This window comes from Lithobates pipiens, unplaced genomic scaffold (assembly GCF_037356315.1).
Source record: "Lithobates pipiens isolate NorthernLeopardFrog02 unplaced genomic scaffold, aLitPip1_a1.2 Scaffold_23, whole genome shotgun sequence".
Lineage (NCBI taxonomy): Eukaryota > Metazoa > Chordata > Amphibia > Anura > Ranidae > Lithobates > Lithobates pipiens.
In genome coordinates this window covers 177,440,905-177,458,556 of record NW_027507785.1, presented here as the reverse complement: position 1 = coordinate 177,458,556, position 17,652 = coordinate 177,440,905, and the positions used below count along the sequence as shown (strand labels likewise).

General features: G+C 41.1%; 1 protein-coding gene across 1 annotated transcript in view; it reads left to right on the top strand.

Moving 5' to 3' along the window:
• Positions 1-2,748: 2,748 nt before the first annotated feature.
• Positions 2,749-17,652, top strand: part of HMCN1 (hemicentin 1) — a 457,974-nt gene continuing 443,070 nt past the window's right edge. Inside the window, exon 1 of the mRNA XM_077452653.1 lies at positions 2,749-3,167. Coding sequence (XP_077308779.1) covers positions 2,855-3,167 — 313 coding nt within the window. The 5' untranslated portion in view covers positions 2,749-2,854. The remainder of the gene's footprint in view (positions 3,168-17,652) is intronic.

Genomic DNA, 17,652 nt, shown 5'->3' with positions numbered 1-17,652 from the left:
TTCACCAGATTTTGCACTCTCCAGTTTTAGTGAATTAACTCCTGTGTTTCATCATTTCCCATGCTGTGCTCATGGCATTTGACACAGTAGACCATTACATTCCTACAAAATGCCTCAGGCAATAATGTGGTATAGATGGCTCAGTACTCACATCTTTCCAACGGGCAAATCTTACAGAATCATGTCTGGACAGTATTCCTTTACAAGTTTACCTCTTTTCTACAGAAGATTGCAAGGATCAGCACTGTTAACTTCACTATTTACAGCAGATGTAATACTAGTTAGAAATATCATCAAAAGAGTTGACCTTCTCTATCATTCCTATGCAGATGACACCTGGTCTTATATGTATCTAGATTTCAGGCAGCTATTAAAATAGCTGCAATCATGTATTGGTAAAAAACACAATTGTTAAATATATTTTTAAATGTATCAAGTGTATGTGCCTGAATTTGGCAGTATCAGCCTCTTGTAATGCCTTGTACAGCAGCACTCAGATTGCCAAAAGAATAGGCAGCACTAGGAGCCAATAAGGCACATATGCTGAGAAGGAACATGATGACAGGAGGAAAGAGAAGACAGATGAACTCATCAGTCTGTTGCTGTTCCTTAACAGTCCAACCACAAGCTGGGAAGTGAAGAAGGAAGGAAGTGATCTACAAGCAAGTAATCTACAAGCATCCACAAGAAAGATATTTAGCTGTATTGGTCTAATATCGCATTAGAGAAAAGTAATGTAACCAATCTGGTTGGGAAATCTAGCAGGGTTGGATGAGCAGAACTACAAGTCCCTCATCTCCCAAATATATACTTTCACTTTTTTATGTTTGTCTGTAGTTTAGCTTTGAAGTTTAAAGAGCAACTTTTTAGAGTAATTTTTTTAAAATCCCGACTTACGTGTTATCTATGCATGTATTCATGTGCTTAATTAAGATACTTATCCACCCAGCCAATCCAGTGGAGGTGCACTGTAATTTGCTGATCAGGTGCAGCAGCATGGGTCCCGCTCCACCATCTTGGTACTCATCAGTCATTGGAACCCGGCTGCCTCCTCCTGGCTTAGGCTGCTGGCCTCCGATGATATGTGAAGCTCTGCCCAAAGGCTACTGTCAGCCACTATTACTTTAGCCTTCTAGGATATGTAAAGTGAAATCCCAAAAGGCTGAGGCAGCAGGCAAGAATGGCAGCAGAGAGGGACCAGGCATGATGTGTGCAAAAAGCAGTAATCAAAAAAAGTCAATCCATACTGCATGGAGGGATGGGAGTGTATGGAGCCATAGATCTGGGGGTTGAAGGTCCACTATTTTGATGTTAGGGTTCAATAAATGTAATTTAACATAAGCTGTCTTCCCAGCAAGCATGAAAAACCCTGCTTCTAGCGCTAAAACAATCTATAGCCTGTATGCCTGTAAGCCTGGTGACCTCTCAGTAGTACATTGTTTTCATGTACAGCAATACTGATCACCAATGTTCTACTTGTGATCTGGGCTGGTGCAAGGATTTTTGATACCCTAGGCAAAACCTAATTTTGCCACCCCCCCCCCCCCCCTTGGCTGACTCCTCCCCCTTTTCCCTTCCCATGTAAATCCTACCTTTTTAATAAAGTGCCCATCAAATGCAGCCTCACGAGCACCAATGAAATGCAGCCTCACCAGCCCCCATCAAATGTAGCCTCACCAGCGCCCATCAAATGCAGCCTCACCAGCACCCATCAAATGCAGCCTACCAGTGCCCATCAATGAATGTTTGCTTGCTTGGAGTCGGGACACAGACACAGTCCTCCACCACTGCTGCGCCTCTGACACTATGTGTGAATGGAGCAGCAGCTACCTGCTGATGCTGAGACTTAGTTGCTTTCTGCAGAGAGAAGAGAGTAGGAAAACCAGTGGCCGGGCACCCTAGGCAGCAGGGCGCCCTAGGCGGCCGCCTAATTTGCCTAGTGGTAGCAGTGGTGTTCTGTCCAAAAATGTCCCCCTATCGAATAGTGTCCGCTGTGTACCGCTCAGGCGCAGCTCTTGCACAGTACGAAGCACAAGAAGATTTGGAAAATCTGTGAAGATGAACGGCACCTGCGCCGTGAGTCCAGGTGCAAGCCCCACCATCCAAGTGAACATAGAGCTGCACATATTAGAGGGCCGTTCGTCGCGCTTCGCTCGCCTCGCTTAACTCGGCTCTTTTTATTATAACTCTATGTCCACTTGGATGGTGGGGCTTGAACCTGGACTCACGGCGCAGGCGCCGGTCAACTTCGGATATTTGACCTATGTACTGCGCATGCACTGTACACAGCAGACACTATCCAACGGGGGACACTATTTGACATGACACCGGCCCTGCTTATGATGTGAATCAGAAATATACATCTGGACCTGACCATCGTGTGAGAGTCTAATTTTTAAATGACAATTATAGAACCCTGAATTTTCTTACATGGTAAAATCCAAATACTTTTTAGTGTCAGTAACAATGTGAAAAATGCTTCTATTTGGGGTCCCTAAATTCAGTCTTGTCATGTCAATGTGTCATTTGTTTTGCCAAACTTTCCTTTTTTCCAAAAGTTTTTTTGTAATTTGTATTAGTAATTGCAGTCAAGAAAAAAATCCACACTAGGAGAAAAGGACTCCTGGTATATACATCACAGCTCCAGCAGGTGGCAGCCATGACCTATTCTAACAAGAAGCTGGAAACCTTTGTCTCTGCAAAGTAGAAACAAAATATAAAGCACAGTTGTGGTTCAGCCCATTGAGCTGTTCCATTGTTTGTGCAGTTTGAGAGGGACAACTGGAAAGCCACTTGTGCTCTTCCTTAAGCAATGTCTTAAGACATTTCATTATATTCTTATCATACTAACATCATGTCAATAAGTCAAGAAAGTGAAATCAGGAGGAATGTTAGGATGTTTTTCTTTAGGAACATTTCCATTCAGCTGCCAATTGTTCTACTTCTGCTTCAACTACTCCAACTAAATTCCTGTGCAGAATCAGAACCAGATATAGGAAAAACCCCGGACGGAGCTTCTACTTTAGCATTTGTTTTTGACGTCACTGGATCCATGTATGACGACTTAGTTCAAGTAATTGACGGCGCGTCAAAGATTTTAGAAACATCTTTAAACAGACAGAAAAAGCCGCTGTATAATTTTGCTCTGGTGCCATTTCATGATCCAGGTAAGCACATTTTTGTCTATCCTAATTCAAAATGTTGTATACCTTTAAATGAATGCAAGTGGTGTTTTTTATAACGGTGAAGAATACAATATACTTACATAATATAGATATCACTATTTAGCAGGAGTATTGCTCATTATTTGTCATGTAAATCAATTGGTTTTGTATTTGCTTATCTGAAATGTTTTAGCCACCCACATCATAAAGTAACACAAGTTACATTTTATAATTCAGATATTATGCAGAAATATTTAAAGAGTCACAGACTTTCAAGTGAAATAAACTATATAGTACTGTCCTTGGTCTAATTGTATATTTTGTTACCTTAAAATTCCCCAAAACCGGTAGATAGCAGAAAAAAGTTCAAGTAAGATGAATTAAAAAGTTTGGCATGTTACATGAAGCAAAGCAGTAACAAATCCATTGCCGTTAGTCATGCTGACATTCTTTAACCCTTTTGATGTACATTTTTAACCTCCCCGGGCTCTTTTAAGTAACAAGAATCTAAAGCAGGAAGTCATCACAGCCTAATGTTAATTCTCTTGATGTTTGTTTGTTGGATCATTGCACTTTACTAACCTACTACATGTTCTGTACTTGCTGTAGAGCTAAATGTCTTGGAATATGCGGATCTAATTTGGTTGGTTACAAATTCTTTTAGATTCTCAAATTAGAAACCATTGTGCAATAATAAATGATTTACATAGATTTTGCTTTTAGGATTCTTCCCAATGCAAGTTAAAGAATTGGTAATGTGGCTTGTGTAAATGGACCACAAACAAAAGTGCATGTAATGTGTCCGAAACAAACAGGATCAGACGGTTTGGGATTTGACCCAGAATACCCTAATTGGCACGGTTACAAATTATGGCGTTATAAAAAGACCTTTTATCTCCAATCATGAATATAATGGATAGAGATGGTGAACCGGACAGTGATGGATGGGGCTTCAGTCTGTTTGCACATTTGTTCTCTTTTTTCTTATTGGCTATTTACATTTTACACTCCAGGCACCTTCTGCAAAGAGGAAAAATGGCCTACCTACCTGCTTCAACGTTTCAACCAGACACCAGTCCCCCCTTCCCACCATCCTGCTACAATTTGTCAGTGACCTGTTTATAAAGCAGTTTGTTTTGTCTTATATGTAGAAAAAAAGATACATAAGACATAGAGTAATGCCCTGTACACACGGTCGGAATTTCTGACAGAAAATGTGCGATCGGGTCGTGTTGTCGGAAAATTTGATCGTATGTGGGCTCCATCTGACTTTTTACGTCGGAATTTCCAACACACAAAGTTTGAGAACAGGATCTAAAATTTTCTGACAACAAAATGAGATTGTTTAAATTCTGGTCGTCTGTAGACAATTCCGACGGACAAAGTGCCACGCATGCTCAGAATAAATTAAAAGACCCCAGTTATTGGCTACTGGCCCATTTATAGTCCCGACGTCAGTGTTGTACATCACCTTGTTAAGAACGATCCGATTTTCTGATAACTTTGTCCCACTGTGTGTATGCAAGACAAATTTGGCACAAAATCCGTTGGAAAAAATCCAATGGATTTTGTTGTCGGAATGTCCGATCGTGTGTACAGGGTATTAGGGAATGTTATAAACCCTGTCAGGTTTTTTTCTTTGCAATTTGTATTGCATTGGGGAGATTTCCCTTCACTTCCTGTCCCGTAGCCAAAACAGGAAATGAGAGGAAACTCCTGCAAAGTAAGGAAATACCTGGATGTCACAAGGGTAACCAACCATAACTAGTGTCCCCTTTGAAAGATTTCCTCTCTATAACTATTCTGGGGACAACCCAAACTTTTCGACTTTCTTTCACTTTCATGTGCAATGATAACAGTAAACAGGACAAGTAGAGAAGGGAATCTCCCTAACGGGGGCACAGACAGCAATAAAAACTTGACAGGTGTTCTAAACCCTCCCCACTCTATCCAAAGCCAAAAAAAGAAAAATTTTCCCTTTAGTTAGACTTTAACCGCCTCACACAGATATACCAGGGCAGAAGGGCACCTACAGGCAGATTAACGTACCTGTACGTTGCCCTTTAAGAGGTTTGCCTGTGGGCACGCGCCCGCCAGGAGCTCCGTGACAGTGATTGCAGGTCCCATGGACCCGATGTCTGTGGGGATACCCGCGATCGTCTCACGGTGAGGAAGAATGGGGAGATGTTAATGTAAACAAGCATCTCCCTGTTCTGCCTAGTGACACTGCCACTGATCAGCTCTCCCTGTAATCGGGATCGCTGATCAATGACATGTCACACACAGCCCCTCCCCCCCACAGTTAGAATCACTCCCTAGGACACACTTAACCCCTACAACACCACCTAGTAGGTAACCCCTTCACTGACAGTGAGGCCGCGTACACACGCGGGGACTGTTCGCCCAACTTTGTCCATCAAACAGTTTCGGCAAACAGTCCGCTCAAAATTAGCATGGACGGACATGGCCACACACGACGTACGAACAGTTTGCTGAAACCGTGCGCGATGACGTGAACGGCACGTACGACGGGACGAAAAATACGACGTCCTATACACTGCATTATAACTTTCGGCGTGTAAAGCCTTTCTGAGCATGCGCGGAACTTAGTTTGTCGAACAAGCCTACACACGAGGGAACTGTTCGCTGAAACAAGGTTTCAGCGGACAGTTTTTCGGAAATTCCGAAAAACCTTGTTCAGCGGACTGTTCGCTGAAACTGTCCGCTGAAAGCCCACACACGAGCGGACTGTTTGCCGAAACACTGTTCAGCGGACAAAGTTGGGCGAACAGTCCCCGCGTGTGTACGCGGCCTGACATTTTTACACTAATCTATGCAATGTTTTAGCATTGATCGCTGTAATAATGCCAATGGTCCCAAAATGTGTCAAAATAGTTCGAATTGTCCCCCTTAATGTTGCAGTCATGATAAAAACCGCTGATCACCGCCATTCCTAGTAAAAAAATAAAAATTAACAATAAAAATATCGGCCTAAACTGAGGAAAAATATTTTTATTATATTTTTTGTGGATATTTATTATAGCAAAAAGTAAAAAATAATGTGTTTTTTCAAAATTTACACTTTTTTTGTTTATAGCGTAAAAAATAAAAACATAATATTTGTGGGGAAAAAAAGGACATCAATTTTGTTTGGGAGCCAAGTTTCACACGACCGCGCAATTGTCAGTAAAAGCAATGCAGTGCCAAATCGTGCTCTGGTCAGGAAGGGGGTAAATTCTTCTGGGTCTGAAGTGGTTAAGAAAAGACAGAAAGTTGTACAGATTTCAGAAGGTAGTCATACCCACATCACATGTGAGCTGCTTTCTGAAATCCAGCTACAGGTGGTTACATATAACTGACAATTGCGCAGTCGTGTGATGTTGCAACCCAACCAAAATTGATGTCTTTTTTTTCCCCACAAATAGAGCTTTCTTTTGCTGGTATTTGATCACCTCTGCGGTTTTTATTTTTTGCGCTATAAGCAAAGAATGAGCAACAATTTAGAATAAAAGCAATATTTTTTACTTTTTGTTATAATAAATATCCCCCAAAAATATATAAAAAAACAATGTTTTCCTCGGTTTAGGCCGATATGTATTCTTCTACATATTTTTGGTAAAAAAAATCGCAATAAGCATATATTGATTGGTTTGCGTAAAAGTTATAGCATCTATAATATAGGGGATAGTTTTATGGCATATTTATTTTTTACTTTTTATTAGTAATGGTGGCGATCTGTAATTTTTATCGTGACTACGACATTATGGCAGACACATCGGTCACTTTTGACACCATTTTGGGACCATTGTCATTTATACAGCGATTAGTGCTATAAAAATGCACTGGTTACTGTGTAAATTACACTGGCATGGAAGGGGTTAAACACTAGGGGTCGATGAAGAGGTTAAGTGTGTCCTGGGGAGTGATTCTAACTGTAGGGGGGATGGGCTTCCATTCATATGATAGTGATCATGTCACAAGGCAGAACAGGGAAATGCCTTGTTTACATAGGCACTTCCCCGTTCTGCGGCTCTGTGACACGATCGGGAGGAGACCGGCTCATATCTATAGCTGGGAAGATACTGGAGCGTTTAATAAAAGACCACATCGACGAGTTCTTGCTGAACAATAACACTTTAAGCAACAGACAGCATGGATTCATGAAAGACAGAAGTTGTCAGACAAATCTGATTTCTTTTTATGAGGAGGTAAGTAAAACCTTGGACAGAGGGGTGGCGGTGGACGTGGTATACTTGGATTTTGCAAAAGCATTCGATACAGTTCCGCACACACGGCTCATGTGTAAGGTAAAGTCTACAGGTTTGGAAATATCAGTTTGTAAATGGATAGAAAATTGGCTAGAAGACAGAATTCAAAGAGTCGTGGTTAATGACTCTTACTCTGAATGGTCTAAGGTTATCAGTGGTGTACCCCAAGGTTCAGTGTTGGGACCCTTACTTTTTAACATCTTTATAAATGATATTGGGTCTGGCATCAAAAGTAATATTTCTGTCTTTGCAGATGACACCAAGATATGCAGTGGAATAATTTCTTTACAGGATGTCTCCAATTTACAAGCCGACCTCAATACACTGTCTAATTGGGCGACTATGTGGCAGATGAGGTTTAATGTTGATAAATGTAAAGTTATGCACTTGGGGCCTAAGAATATGCATGCATCATACATGCTAGGGGGAGTACAACTGGGGGAATCCATAGTGGAGAAGGATCTGGGGGTTTTGGTAGACCATAAGCTCAATAACAACATGCAATGCCAAGCTGCTGTTTGCAAAGCGAGCAAAGTCCTTTCTTGTATTAAGAGAGGTATGGACTCCAGAGAAAGAGATATAATTTTGCCCCTGTTCAAATCATTAGTAAGACCTCACCTGGAATATGCCGTTCAGTTTTGGGCACCAGTTCTCAAAAAGGATATCGGGGAACTGGAGAAAGTGCAGAGAAGGGCAACCAAACTGATAAGAGGCATGGAGGAACTCAGCTATGAGGAGAGATTAGAGGAACTAAATTTATTCACTCTTGAGAAGAGGAGATTAAGGGGGGATATGATTAACATGTTCAAATATATTAGGGGTCCATATAGTGAACTTGGTGTTGAGTTGTTCTCTGTACGGTCAACCCAGAGGACACGGGGGCACTCTTTACGTCTAGAGGAAAAGAGATTTCAGCTTCAAGTACGGAAAGGTTTCTTCACAGTTAGAGCAGTGAAAATGTGGAATAGACTCCCACCAGAGGTGGTTCTGGCCAGTTCAGTAGATTGCTTTAAGAAAGGCTTGGATACTTTCCTGATGGTACATAATATAACTAGGTACTAACATAGGTAAAGTTGATCCAGGGAAAATCCGATCGCCTATTGGGGGATCAGGAAGGAATTTTTTTCCCCTGCTGTAGTAAATTGGAGCATGCTCTGCTGGGTTTTTTTTTCGCCTTCCTCTGGATCAATTGTGGGCATAAAATTGGGTATCTGGATTGTACGATTATTTTTTATTTTATTTATTTGTTTTTAAGGTTGAACTGGATGGACTTGTGTCTTTTTTCAACCTGGCTAACTATGTAACTATGTAACTATGTAACTATATCGAGTTCGCCAGCCCCACGAGCACGGTCACGCAGCGTTCACACGCCTGCTAGCCCGGCAATTAAAAGGGGATGTACAGGTACGCCCATTTGCCTACAGCTACCATTGTGCCGACGTATATTGGTGTGTGGTGGTTGGCAAGTGGTTATAAAAAAAATGCATAGCAATTCATCTAGTGAAAGTGCATGCAATTACATTAGTTCTGTATGAATGGGACAAAAAACAAATGTAAATAGGCTATATCCTATGATTTAAATAGGACAATACCCCATTTGGCCACTAGACGGAGCTAAGTATCATAGAACGTTCCTATAATACTTAGCTCCATCTAGTGCAGTATTTTATGTTTAACCACTTGACATCCATGCTATAGCCGAATGTCAGCCACAGCGTGGATCTGAATTCCTGGGAGCCCATCATATGATGGCCTCCTCTGTGCACGCTCTCTGCGTGTGCCCTACAGGGCGTGCATGGAGCATGCTGTGATCACCGAGTCACTGAGACTCGGGTGATCACTGATCCAAGGGACCGGCCCCTTACCATTTGATCAGCTGTCAGCCAATGACAGCTGATCACATGGTCAAAACAAAAGCTTGGTGATCATTTTTTCTTGCTCTTCACACTGACAGTGGAGGAGAAAAAAAAAGCCGATCACCAGCTCATCTGAAAGGGACATCGGTCCCGAAGAGCAAGAGGCAATTATCCCTGATTTATGCCATCTGACAGTGCCCACAAGTGCCACCTATCAATTGCCCACCAGTGGTGCCAATCAGTGCCACCTAGAAGTGCTGCCTATTAGTGTAACTGATCAGTGCCCATTACTGCCGCCCATCAGTGAACATCACTGCCACCTATCGGTGCGCATCAGTGCCGCTTCATCAGCGTACATCAATGATGGACAAAAATTACCTATTTTAAAATTTCATGACAAAATTAAAAAAATATATTTTTTTTTAACTCGGTCGTTTTACATTTTTTTTAACAAAAAATAAAAATCGCACAGGTGATCAAATACCACCAAAAGAAAGCTCTATTTATGGGAAAAAAATGAAAACAATTTCATTTGGGTACAGTGTTGTATGACTGCACAATTGTTATTCAAAGTGCATCGGGCCTGAAAGCTGGACATTGGTCTGGATAGGAGGGGGGTTTAAGTGCCCAGTAAGCAAGTGGTTAAAGTCAATTATTTACATTCAAACAGCACATAGAATAACCTATTTATATATGGTTTTGTCCCATTTGCACAAAATTAATGTACATGCACTTTCACTAAGTCGAATGGCTATGCAAATTCTTTATAAATCAAGAACATGGTCAGAGTTGTTTGTGTAGCATAAGTGCTCCGAACCATGCCTGCCCAGTAAAGATAAGCATTTAAACAGGGATCATTGTCATCTGGCTGGCAGAGGTGATGACGTTAATGTCACTGGGAATGATGATACAAAAAGGGTACACCACTTGCCCCTATCTATAGCTGGCTATCACAGTAAGAAGCATTGGAAGGCTAAGAACAGTTATAAACAAGGCCAAGGATAAATTCAAGGAAAAAAACCAAGCTTAACTTACTTACCAGCCCGCAGACAACCAAATAACCCATCTTATGCCCTGTACACACGGTATGACATTCCGACCACAAAATCCATCTGATTTTTTTCTGATGGATTTTGTCCGAAACTTGTCTTGCATACACACGGTCGCACAAAGTTGTTGGAAAATCCGATTGCTGTGAACGAGGTGACGTTCAACGCGTATGTCGGGTCTATAAACGGGCCAGTAGCCAATAGCTTTCGTCTCTTAGTTTATTCTGAACATGCGTGGCACTTTGTCCGTCGGAATTGTCTGCACACAATCGGTATTTATGCAATCGGATTTTGTTGTCAGAAAATTTTAGATCGTGCTCTCAAACTTTGTGCGTCTGAAAATCCGACAGAAAAAGTCTGATAGAGCCCACACACAATCGGATTTTCCAACAACATAATCCAATCTGACTTTTTCCATCGGCATTTCCGACCGTGTGTACAGGGCATAACAGTATGTGTTAAAAGCAGGGGTTTAGCCTGCACACATTTGCAAATGCATGCGTAAGCCACAGAGCCTCGTCAAGGCACCCTGGTATCTGTGGTACCTAACACTAACTTATAAGTGTCCCCAGAGTGGAAGCACATGCATTCTGATGGATAAGTGAGAGCAGGTGGACTGAAGGGGAGCCACCCCTTCTTAAAGGTACAGGGACTCACTCAACACCCAGCATATAGCGCAATGGCTGTAAAGGTGTCAGTGCGTTGTCTGACCAAAAAAACACGACAGTGATAAAAAAAAGGGTGCACCACTTGCTCCCATCTATAGCTGGCTATCACAGTAAGAAGCATTGGAAGGCTAACAACAGTTATAAAAAAGGCCAAGGATAAATCCAAGGAAAAAATGGAAAGAAATACTTCCTTTCAAGAACAGCGTGTGCACAGACCAATGGAAGAGTGGGGAGGGGAAACAATTGTATACGGCCTGATTCTGATCAACCATGCCCAATATGAGTACACCCTAAAAGTAGACACACTGAAGCAAAATAGTTTCCAATGTAGTTAGGAGGATAGCAACATAAAAACAATATTGTATTCAAAAAAAGTTAAATTCTGAAACACAATTTCTAGAATTTCAACCTTTCATTAGAATTTTCCTTTTTAATAAATTCTAAGGGTGTTTTAACATGATAGTGTATTTAATAATAATAAAAAAATGTGTAGTGGCATGTTGCTGTTGAAAACTATTATCAGCGGATAAAATTCTCCCACAATTACTGTTTATTAAGTTACAACTGGATGACCTTTTTCAGGAAATACAATCTGCCATAAAAAAATATTTACATTTTTACTAAGAACAGCTAAACAAAATCCTAAAAATATATTAACACCAGACATTTGGCAAAGCTATGAAGACTACAAAATGTTAGGAACTGTCTGTGTTCACATTCCCACCATGAAAACATTTTCTGTTTTATCAGTCTTAAAACGGCCAAGAGGCTCAGATGTGGCCTTGTCTCTTCCTAAGGTTAAGTTCAAAGTGTTTTCATTAGTATTCCAGCACAGAAGGTAAAAACCAGAGATGTGTGTGAAAAGTTGAGCTTCATACCACAACTGGGACAAATTAGAAATCCAAAGACCTTTAAAAAGTTAAGCACAGATTTTCTTTAATCATCATCATTTACTCCAAAAGCAGCAGCATTTAAATGCTAAATGTACATCATTACAACATCCGAAAGAGCAGTCTGGCAACTTTGGCAAATGCCAGATGCTAGAGCAATAAAACATCTTGGAAAACATCTGGCACTTTGGTATGGTGCTAGGTGTAGCCAAGATATGAGCATGGATGAAAAGGACATTTTTAAGTTTGACTTCAGCCATAACAGCTTTTTTTAGTAGAAAATCAAAATTCAGTTGGAAGATTATTTATTTTAAACTAATACAATCATTTGTTAATTTGATTAGTTAAACAACGGCTCTAGACAAACTTTTTTTGCTTTTAGATAGAGTGTCAAAGGGTTGAAACCATTCATGGATCTTTTTATTGCTCATGTATATGTTTGGGATTCCCTTTGTTTTCTGTTCTTACCTATTTAAATAAGTTATGGCTCAAGAAAAAAACAAAAAAACAAAACAAAAAAAAAACATCACCCCACATCGCCCCACATCACCCCATAATATTTGCACCTCCATCTTCTGTTAATATTGAAATGAAGATGGTGCCCATAGTGGCATACAGATTGCATTCTCCCCTGTGCCAAGATTGTTATAGTACACGGGGGATTTGCACTCTGTTCCCAGCGCACCATTTAGTAAATATGAAAACGTGCGTTGCACCTCGCTATGCACCTCTACTCATGGCACGCGGCTTTTGTAAATCAGCTCCATTGTGTTTTTTTTTTATTTGTGCATAAAAAAAGGACGTACATTTTGTTTGGATACAGTGCCGCACGACTGCACAATTGTCAGTTAAAATGACACAGTGCCATATTGCAAAAAAAGGCCTGGTCATTGAGCAGCCAAATCTTCCGGGGCTGAAGTAGTTAAGCAGTGGGCTACATTATGTAGCTGGGTCTACAAAGAGAGGATGAGTGGTGACAGGAGAACATGGAGCTGTATGTGGAGCACAAGAGAGATTCAGGGAGAGGAACCATACTCAAAATGATCCCACAGAGCCCAGATCTTGTCAAACCTGTCAACAGCATCCTCTACTATGGCTGTCATTTGCTCCATTCTACGTATGTCAATAGCGTGTAGAAACTGAGCTTAGGTTGTGGGGGAGGGAGATAACCAACACAGTGGAATGACTCTCTTAGCAGCTAGTAAAATATAGGAAGCCAATCTGTTTGAGGCCTTTCCCAGACCAGGGAATGGGAGACCCAGGAGGAGATGTAACAAATCCAGTGAAAGAGGAAAATTCACTGGAGCAGAGACACCACCATGGACCAGAAAGGTACAATTAACTTGCACTGCCAAAAGCTAGTTCTACCACATCTCCAGCAAAGGGGAGAGAGAGGGGTCAAAGCGATGTGATATCTGCAGGGTCCTATACCAAAAAAAAAAAACACTTTAAATGCTGTCTCTCTCTGTACCACACATCTGGATATTTTGGAATTTGAAGTCCATATTTTAGCCCACTGATGGAGGGAAATTGGTTGTTGTATAATTTGAGACCATTTTCACATGTAGGAGTGGTAGTCTACAGAAAGTGGAGGAGTCTCCTGAAGCAATTGGTAAAAAACTGATATTAGCAGCATTTGGTGGGGGCCCTAGGAAAAGTTGTTGGTCTGGGTAGGATAAGGGACAGGGAGAGAGTTGATAAATAGTGGGTTATTTGCAGGTAAGAATAGAACATATGTTTCGGTATCTGATATTTAGATTGAAGGTCTGCAAAAGGGTGAAATTTACGTGTGATCGGGTGTACAAAGTGGCAAAGTTGGAACAGGCCAGCCTGTGCCCAAGGGAGCTATTGGGAATTAAGGGATTAAAGATTACATTAGAGAGATGGGGGCTTGGGGAAGAGATGGAGAATTTGGTGTGACATGAGCATCATATCCTCAATGAAAATAACATACAGAGGCTATGGAGCGACTATACAAGGGAGCAGGGATCAGCCGGAAACAAAGAGCACATCTCAATCTCCGACCACCTATTCAGTGGCATTAAACTGGACCAGGAACCCACTGCACGGAGGTGGGAGGCCAGATAATATTTGTGGACATCCGGGGCTCCCAGACATCCACGGCTTCTGGGGGAAAAGATCACAGAGCTTGCCACTCCGTGAGCCCCGTCCTTCCAAATAAAATAAAGAAACCACTGTTTGAGCAATTTTAATTGGGCCATAGGGATAGGCAGGGTCTCGAAAAAATACAGTCATTTTGGCATAACTGACATTTTTATCACATTCATCCTACCTATCCAGGCTATTGGGAGAGTGTTCCATTGCATCAACATGGTCTTGATGTCCTTGAACAGTGGGATATAATTGGCTGAGTATAGGGATGAGTACAATGGTGTGATTTGTACTTGAGAGAAGAGGTGTAACAACGATAAGGGTATGAGTTTTAAAGCGATTAAAGGTCTGCAGGCGGTATGTGCAGCAGTAGGGCTTCTGTTTTGGATGCATTTATTGTATCTGGATAGAGAGCTTTTTAAGACAGAGATGAAGGGACCTTTGAAAACCTAATTTAGTAAGGGTAGCAAACATGTAGGGCCAACTTAATCTATCAAATGCTTTAGGGCGTCGAGGCTATGGATCAGAGCAGGTCTATGTAATATGTAATCTACGTACTCTGTTCAGCATATCTAGTGCGCCTAGTGTTGGCCCTAGTGGGGACAAAACCCACTTAGTCTCGATGGGTACCGAGACCACTTGGTCTTGGTCTCGGTATCGATCAGTTTTGTCAAAAATTGGGAAAGGTGGTTAGACAATTTTTTTTTGAATAGCTTATAATCTGAATTTAAAAGTGCTATCGGCCTGTAACTGTCTGTAAGTGTGATCTTTGTCCGGTTTAGGTATAACTGAGATTTAGGAAAGTAAAAACTGCTAATGGAGGGGTTTGTCCCGAAGAAGAGATTTATATAGGGATACTAGATGGGTCAACAGAATTGGGAGAAATGACTTGTAGGAGGCCACTGGACCAGGGGATTTGTGGGTTGGTAGGCTTTTAATAGTGTTGGCTAGTTCCTCCCCAGTAACGGGGGTGTTCAATGCATGAATATCTGACTTGGTCAGTTTAGGCAGCTTCAAGTCTTACAGAACGCCTCGAAAGCCTCCTGGTCAAATGGGGAATGAAGGGTGGGAGTAAGGCAGTTATAGAATTTATCGTAAAACTCACCAAAAATATGGGTCATAGTCTGTGTGCAATGAGTAGGAGTGCTATCTGTTTGTTGGAGGTGTTCTGGGAAAGAGAGAAAAGGTCTAGGATTGAGTCTGGAGACTAGCATTCTATGTGGATTATAGGAACATTTTTGTTTTGCCCATAGGAGAGACTTGTCTATGGCTTACATTTCCAGAGATTTTATTTGGTTGTGCAGCGAGGTTACTGCTCGAAGTCGAATCACCTTGGGAGAGCAGAGCAAGGATCATTCGGCATATAGCAGTTTGTTTAGTAAAGAAGATTTCTATCTTCGTGAGCTTACAGAGATACACTGCCCTCTAAAGAACACCTTGTGGGGCTCCCATAAGGTGGATGGACTGGTTACGGAACCTGTATTAAGCTGGAAGTATTCAGTTAGTGCAATGAAGAGTTTTTCTTTGGTTTCAGGTTGTTTTAGCAGAGATTCATTGAGTCTCCAGTGACAATTCCTGGGAAATGCAGCCAAGAGGCAAAGATCCAGGGTCAAGGGACCATGATCCGACCAGGTAATGAGGCCCAGGTCGGATGAGACTGTATGAGGCAAAAGGGCCGCTGTCACAAGAAAATAATCCAATCTGGAGAACATCTTATGGGGGGAAGAGTAGAACAAATACTGTTTACCAGTGGGAAGTTTGATCTGCCATGCGTCAAATACATGACGTCAGGTCAATTTACGAAAAGGAGGTGGTCAAAGATTGTGTTGCAAGGGGTAATTTTGTTTGGAACAAAGATTTCCTATCTCAAGTGGGAGAGAGGACAGCATTAAAATCTCCAACAATCACTGTAAAAAGCAGAGAAAAGCATTGTTCAAATGCATCAGTAAGACATTTGATTTGACCTGTATTAGGAGCATATATCTTCATAAGTGTTATAGGATTAGATAAGTAGGTACCTTGCAATATTACATAACGACCATGGGGATCTAAATGGGTGGACATGATCTGGAGAGGGCAAGAGCGTCTGATCAGCACTGCGATACCAGCCTTTCAAGATGAGTCAGACGCCACATAAGACGCCGGGAAATATTTGGAAGCGAATTTCAGGGATCCCCCAGCAAGGAAGTGAGTCTCCTGAACCAGGATCACTTCCGAGCCAGTGGGCCTGAACTCCTTTAGAGCCATACATTGTCTCTTGGTGGAATTCAGACCATTATATGACAACAACTTCAGAGCCATGGTAATGCTGTGAAATTAACCTGTGAACAATCAGTATAGTAGGCGATAGGCCATTGGTACAGAAATAGCCTTATAACAGATGATAATCTATCATGCAACATAGATAAAAAACATATCAACATTAATGATGGAAAAAAAAAAAAAAGAAAAAGGAAAATAAAATAAAAAATTCAAAAGGAAGTCCAAAAAGAAGGACCAAAAGGAATATTGCTGTGTAGTAAGAAGAAGGCCGGTGCGGCCTAAAAGATACAAAAAGTACAAACATCAGGTGTAGGCCTGAGAGGCATCCTCTCTCAGGAATCCTTGGCCACAGCCAGAGGACATGTGGGAGAGCAAAGCGGTCTCCAACAAGGGAAAAAACATAAAGGATGACTGACAGCTCATCAAGTAGGTAGCCTGGTACGTTGAGAGCGCTGAGGTGTGGAGTAGGCCCTCAATCTCCTTGCTCTCACTGATCTTAGAAGGAGCCAGAGGACAATGTGGGGTGGCAAGTGAGAGCTGACCATCTTCTGCAGGCAATGGTGGAAGGCCAAGGCCGATTGAGAATGGCATCCCCTTCTTGCAGGTCTCGAAGAGCATGTTGGACACCATTCTTAGTGACATTGAGGCAAAAATCTTGTGTAGTTAAAGGTGAGAGGTGATGGGCTGTAGCAAGCGGTGGCCAGGGTGATTTGGGAGAGGTTGCTGATTAGTTGTATTCTGTCTCCTTTGTAATCAATATGTAATCCTTTGTATTCAACCAGAGTGAGCACCTCTTTACTTTGTTGTGCTTTTTAAGGACAGTTTCCTGCACAATATTTATTAAGTAATTTTTAACGAAGATATTTTTAAGATACAAAATCAATCTATATGACACAGTCTATACATGTGAAACGTATTCACGGAGACAAGTGATGATACAAAATAGTTACATTTATTGGTTGACAAAAGACAAATATTTACATGAAATTAAAATATCGATTGCGTCACATGAACACCTTGAAAATTAATGGAAACACCCACAAAATGGGCGTGTCGTACTTTGAACTTAATTATCACCATTATCACTTCTCGATAGAATCAAAAACCTTTTGATAATTGACAATTAAACAGAACGTCTGTATTTCACACGTCCAACCATTACTATACTGCAGGTAAGTAAGTGGTTAACAATGTGAAATAAATTAGACATTTGTTTGTCAATAAAATTTACATCTATGCAAAAAGAAATTTATAATGAAAAATTAAATTTAGAGAAAAAATCTAAAAGGCGGTTATTGATTCAGGAGAACGATTTTCAATAATAGAATATTTAAAACATCAATATTTAAGAGAACATAGAAGATATAATAAACAAAATATTTA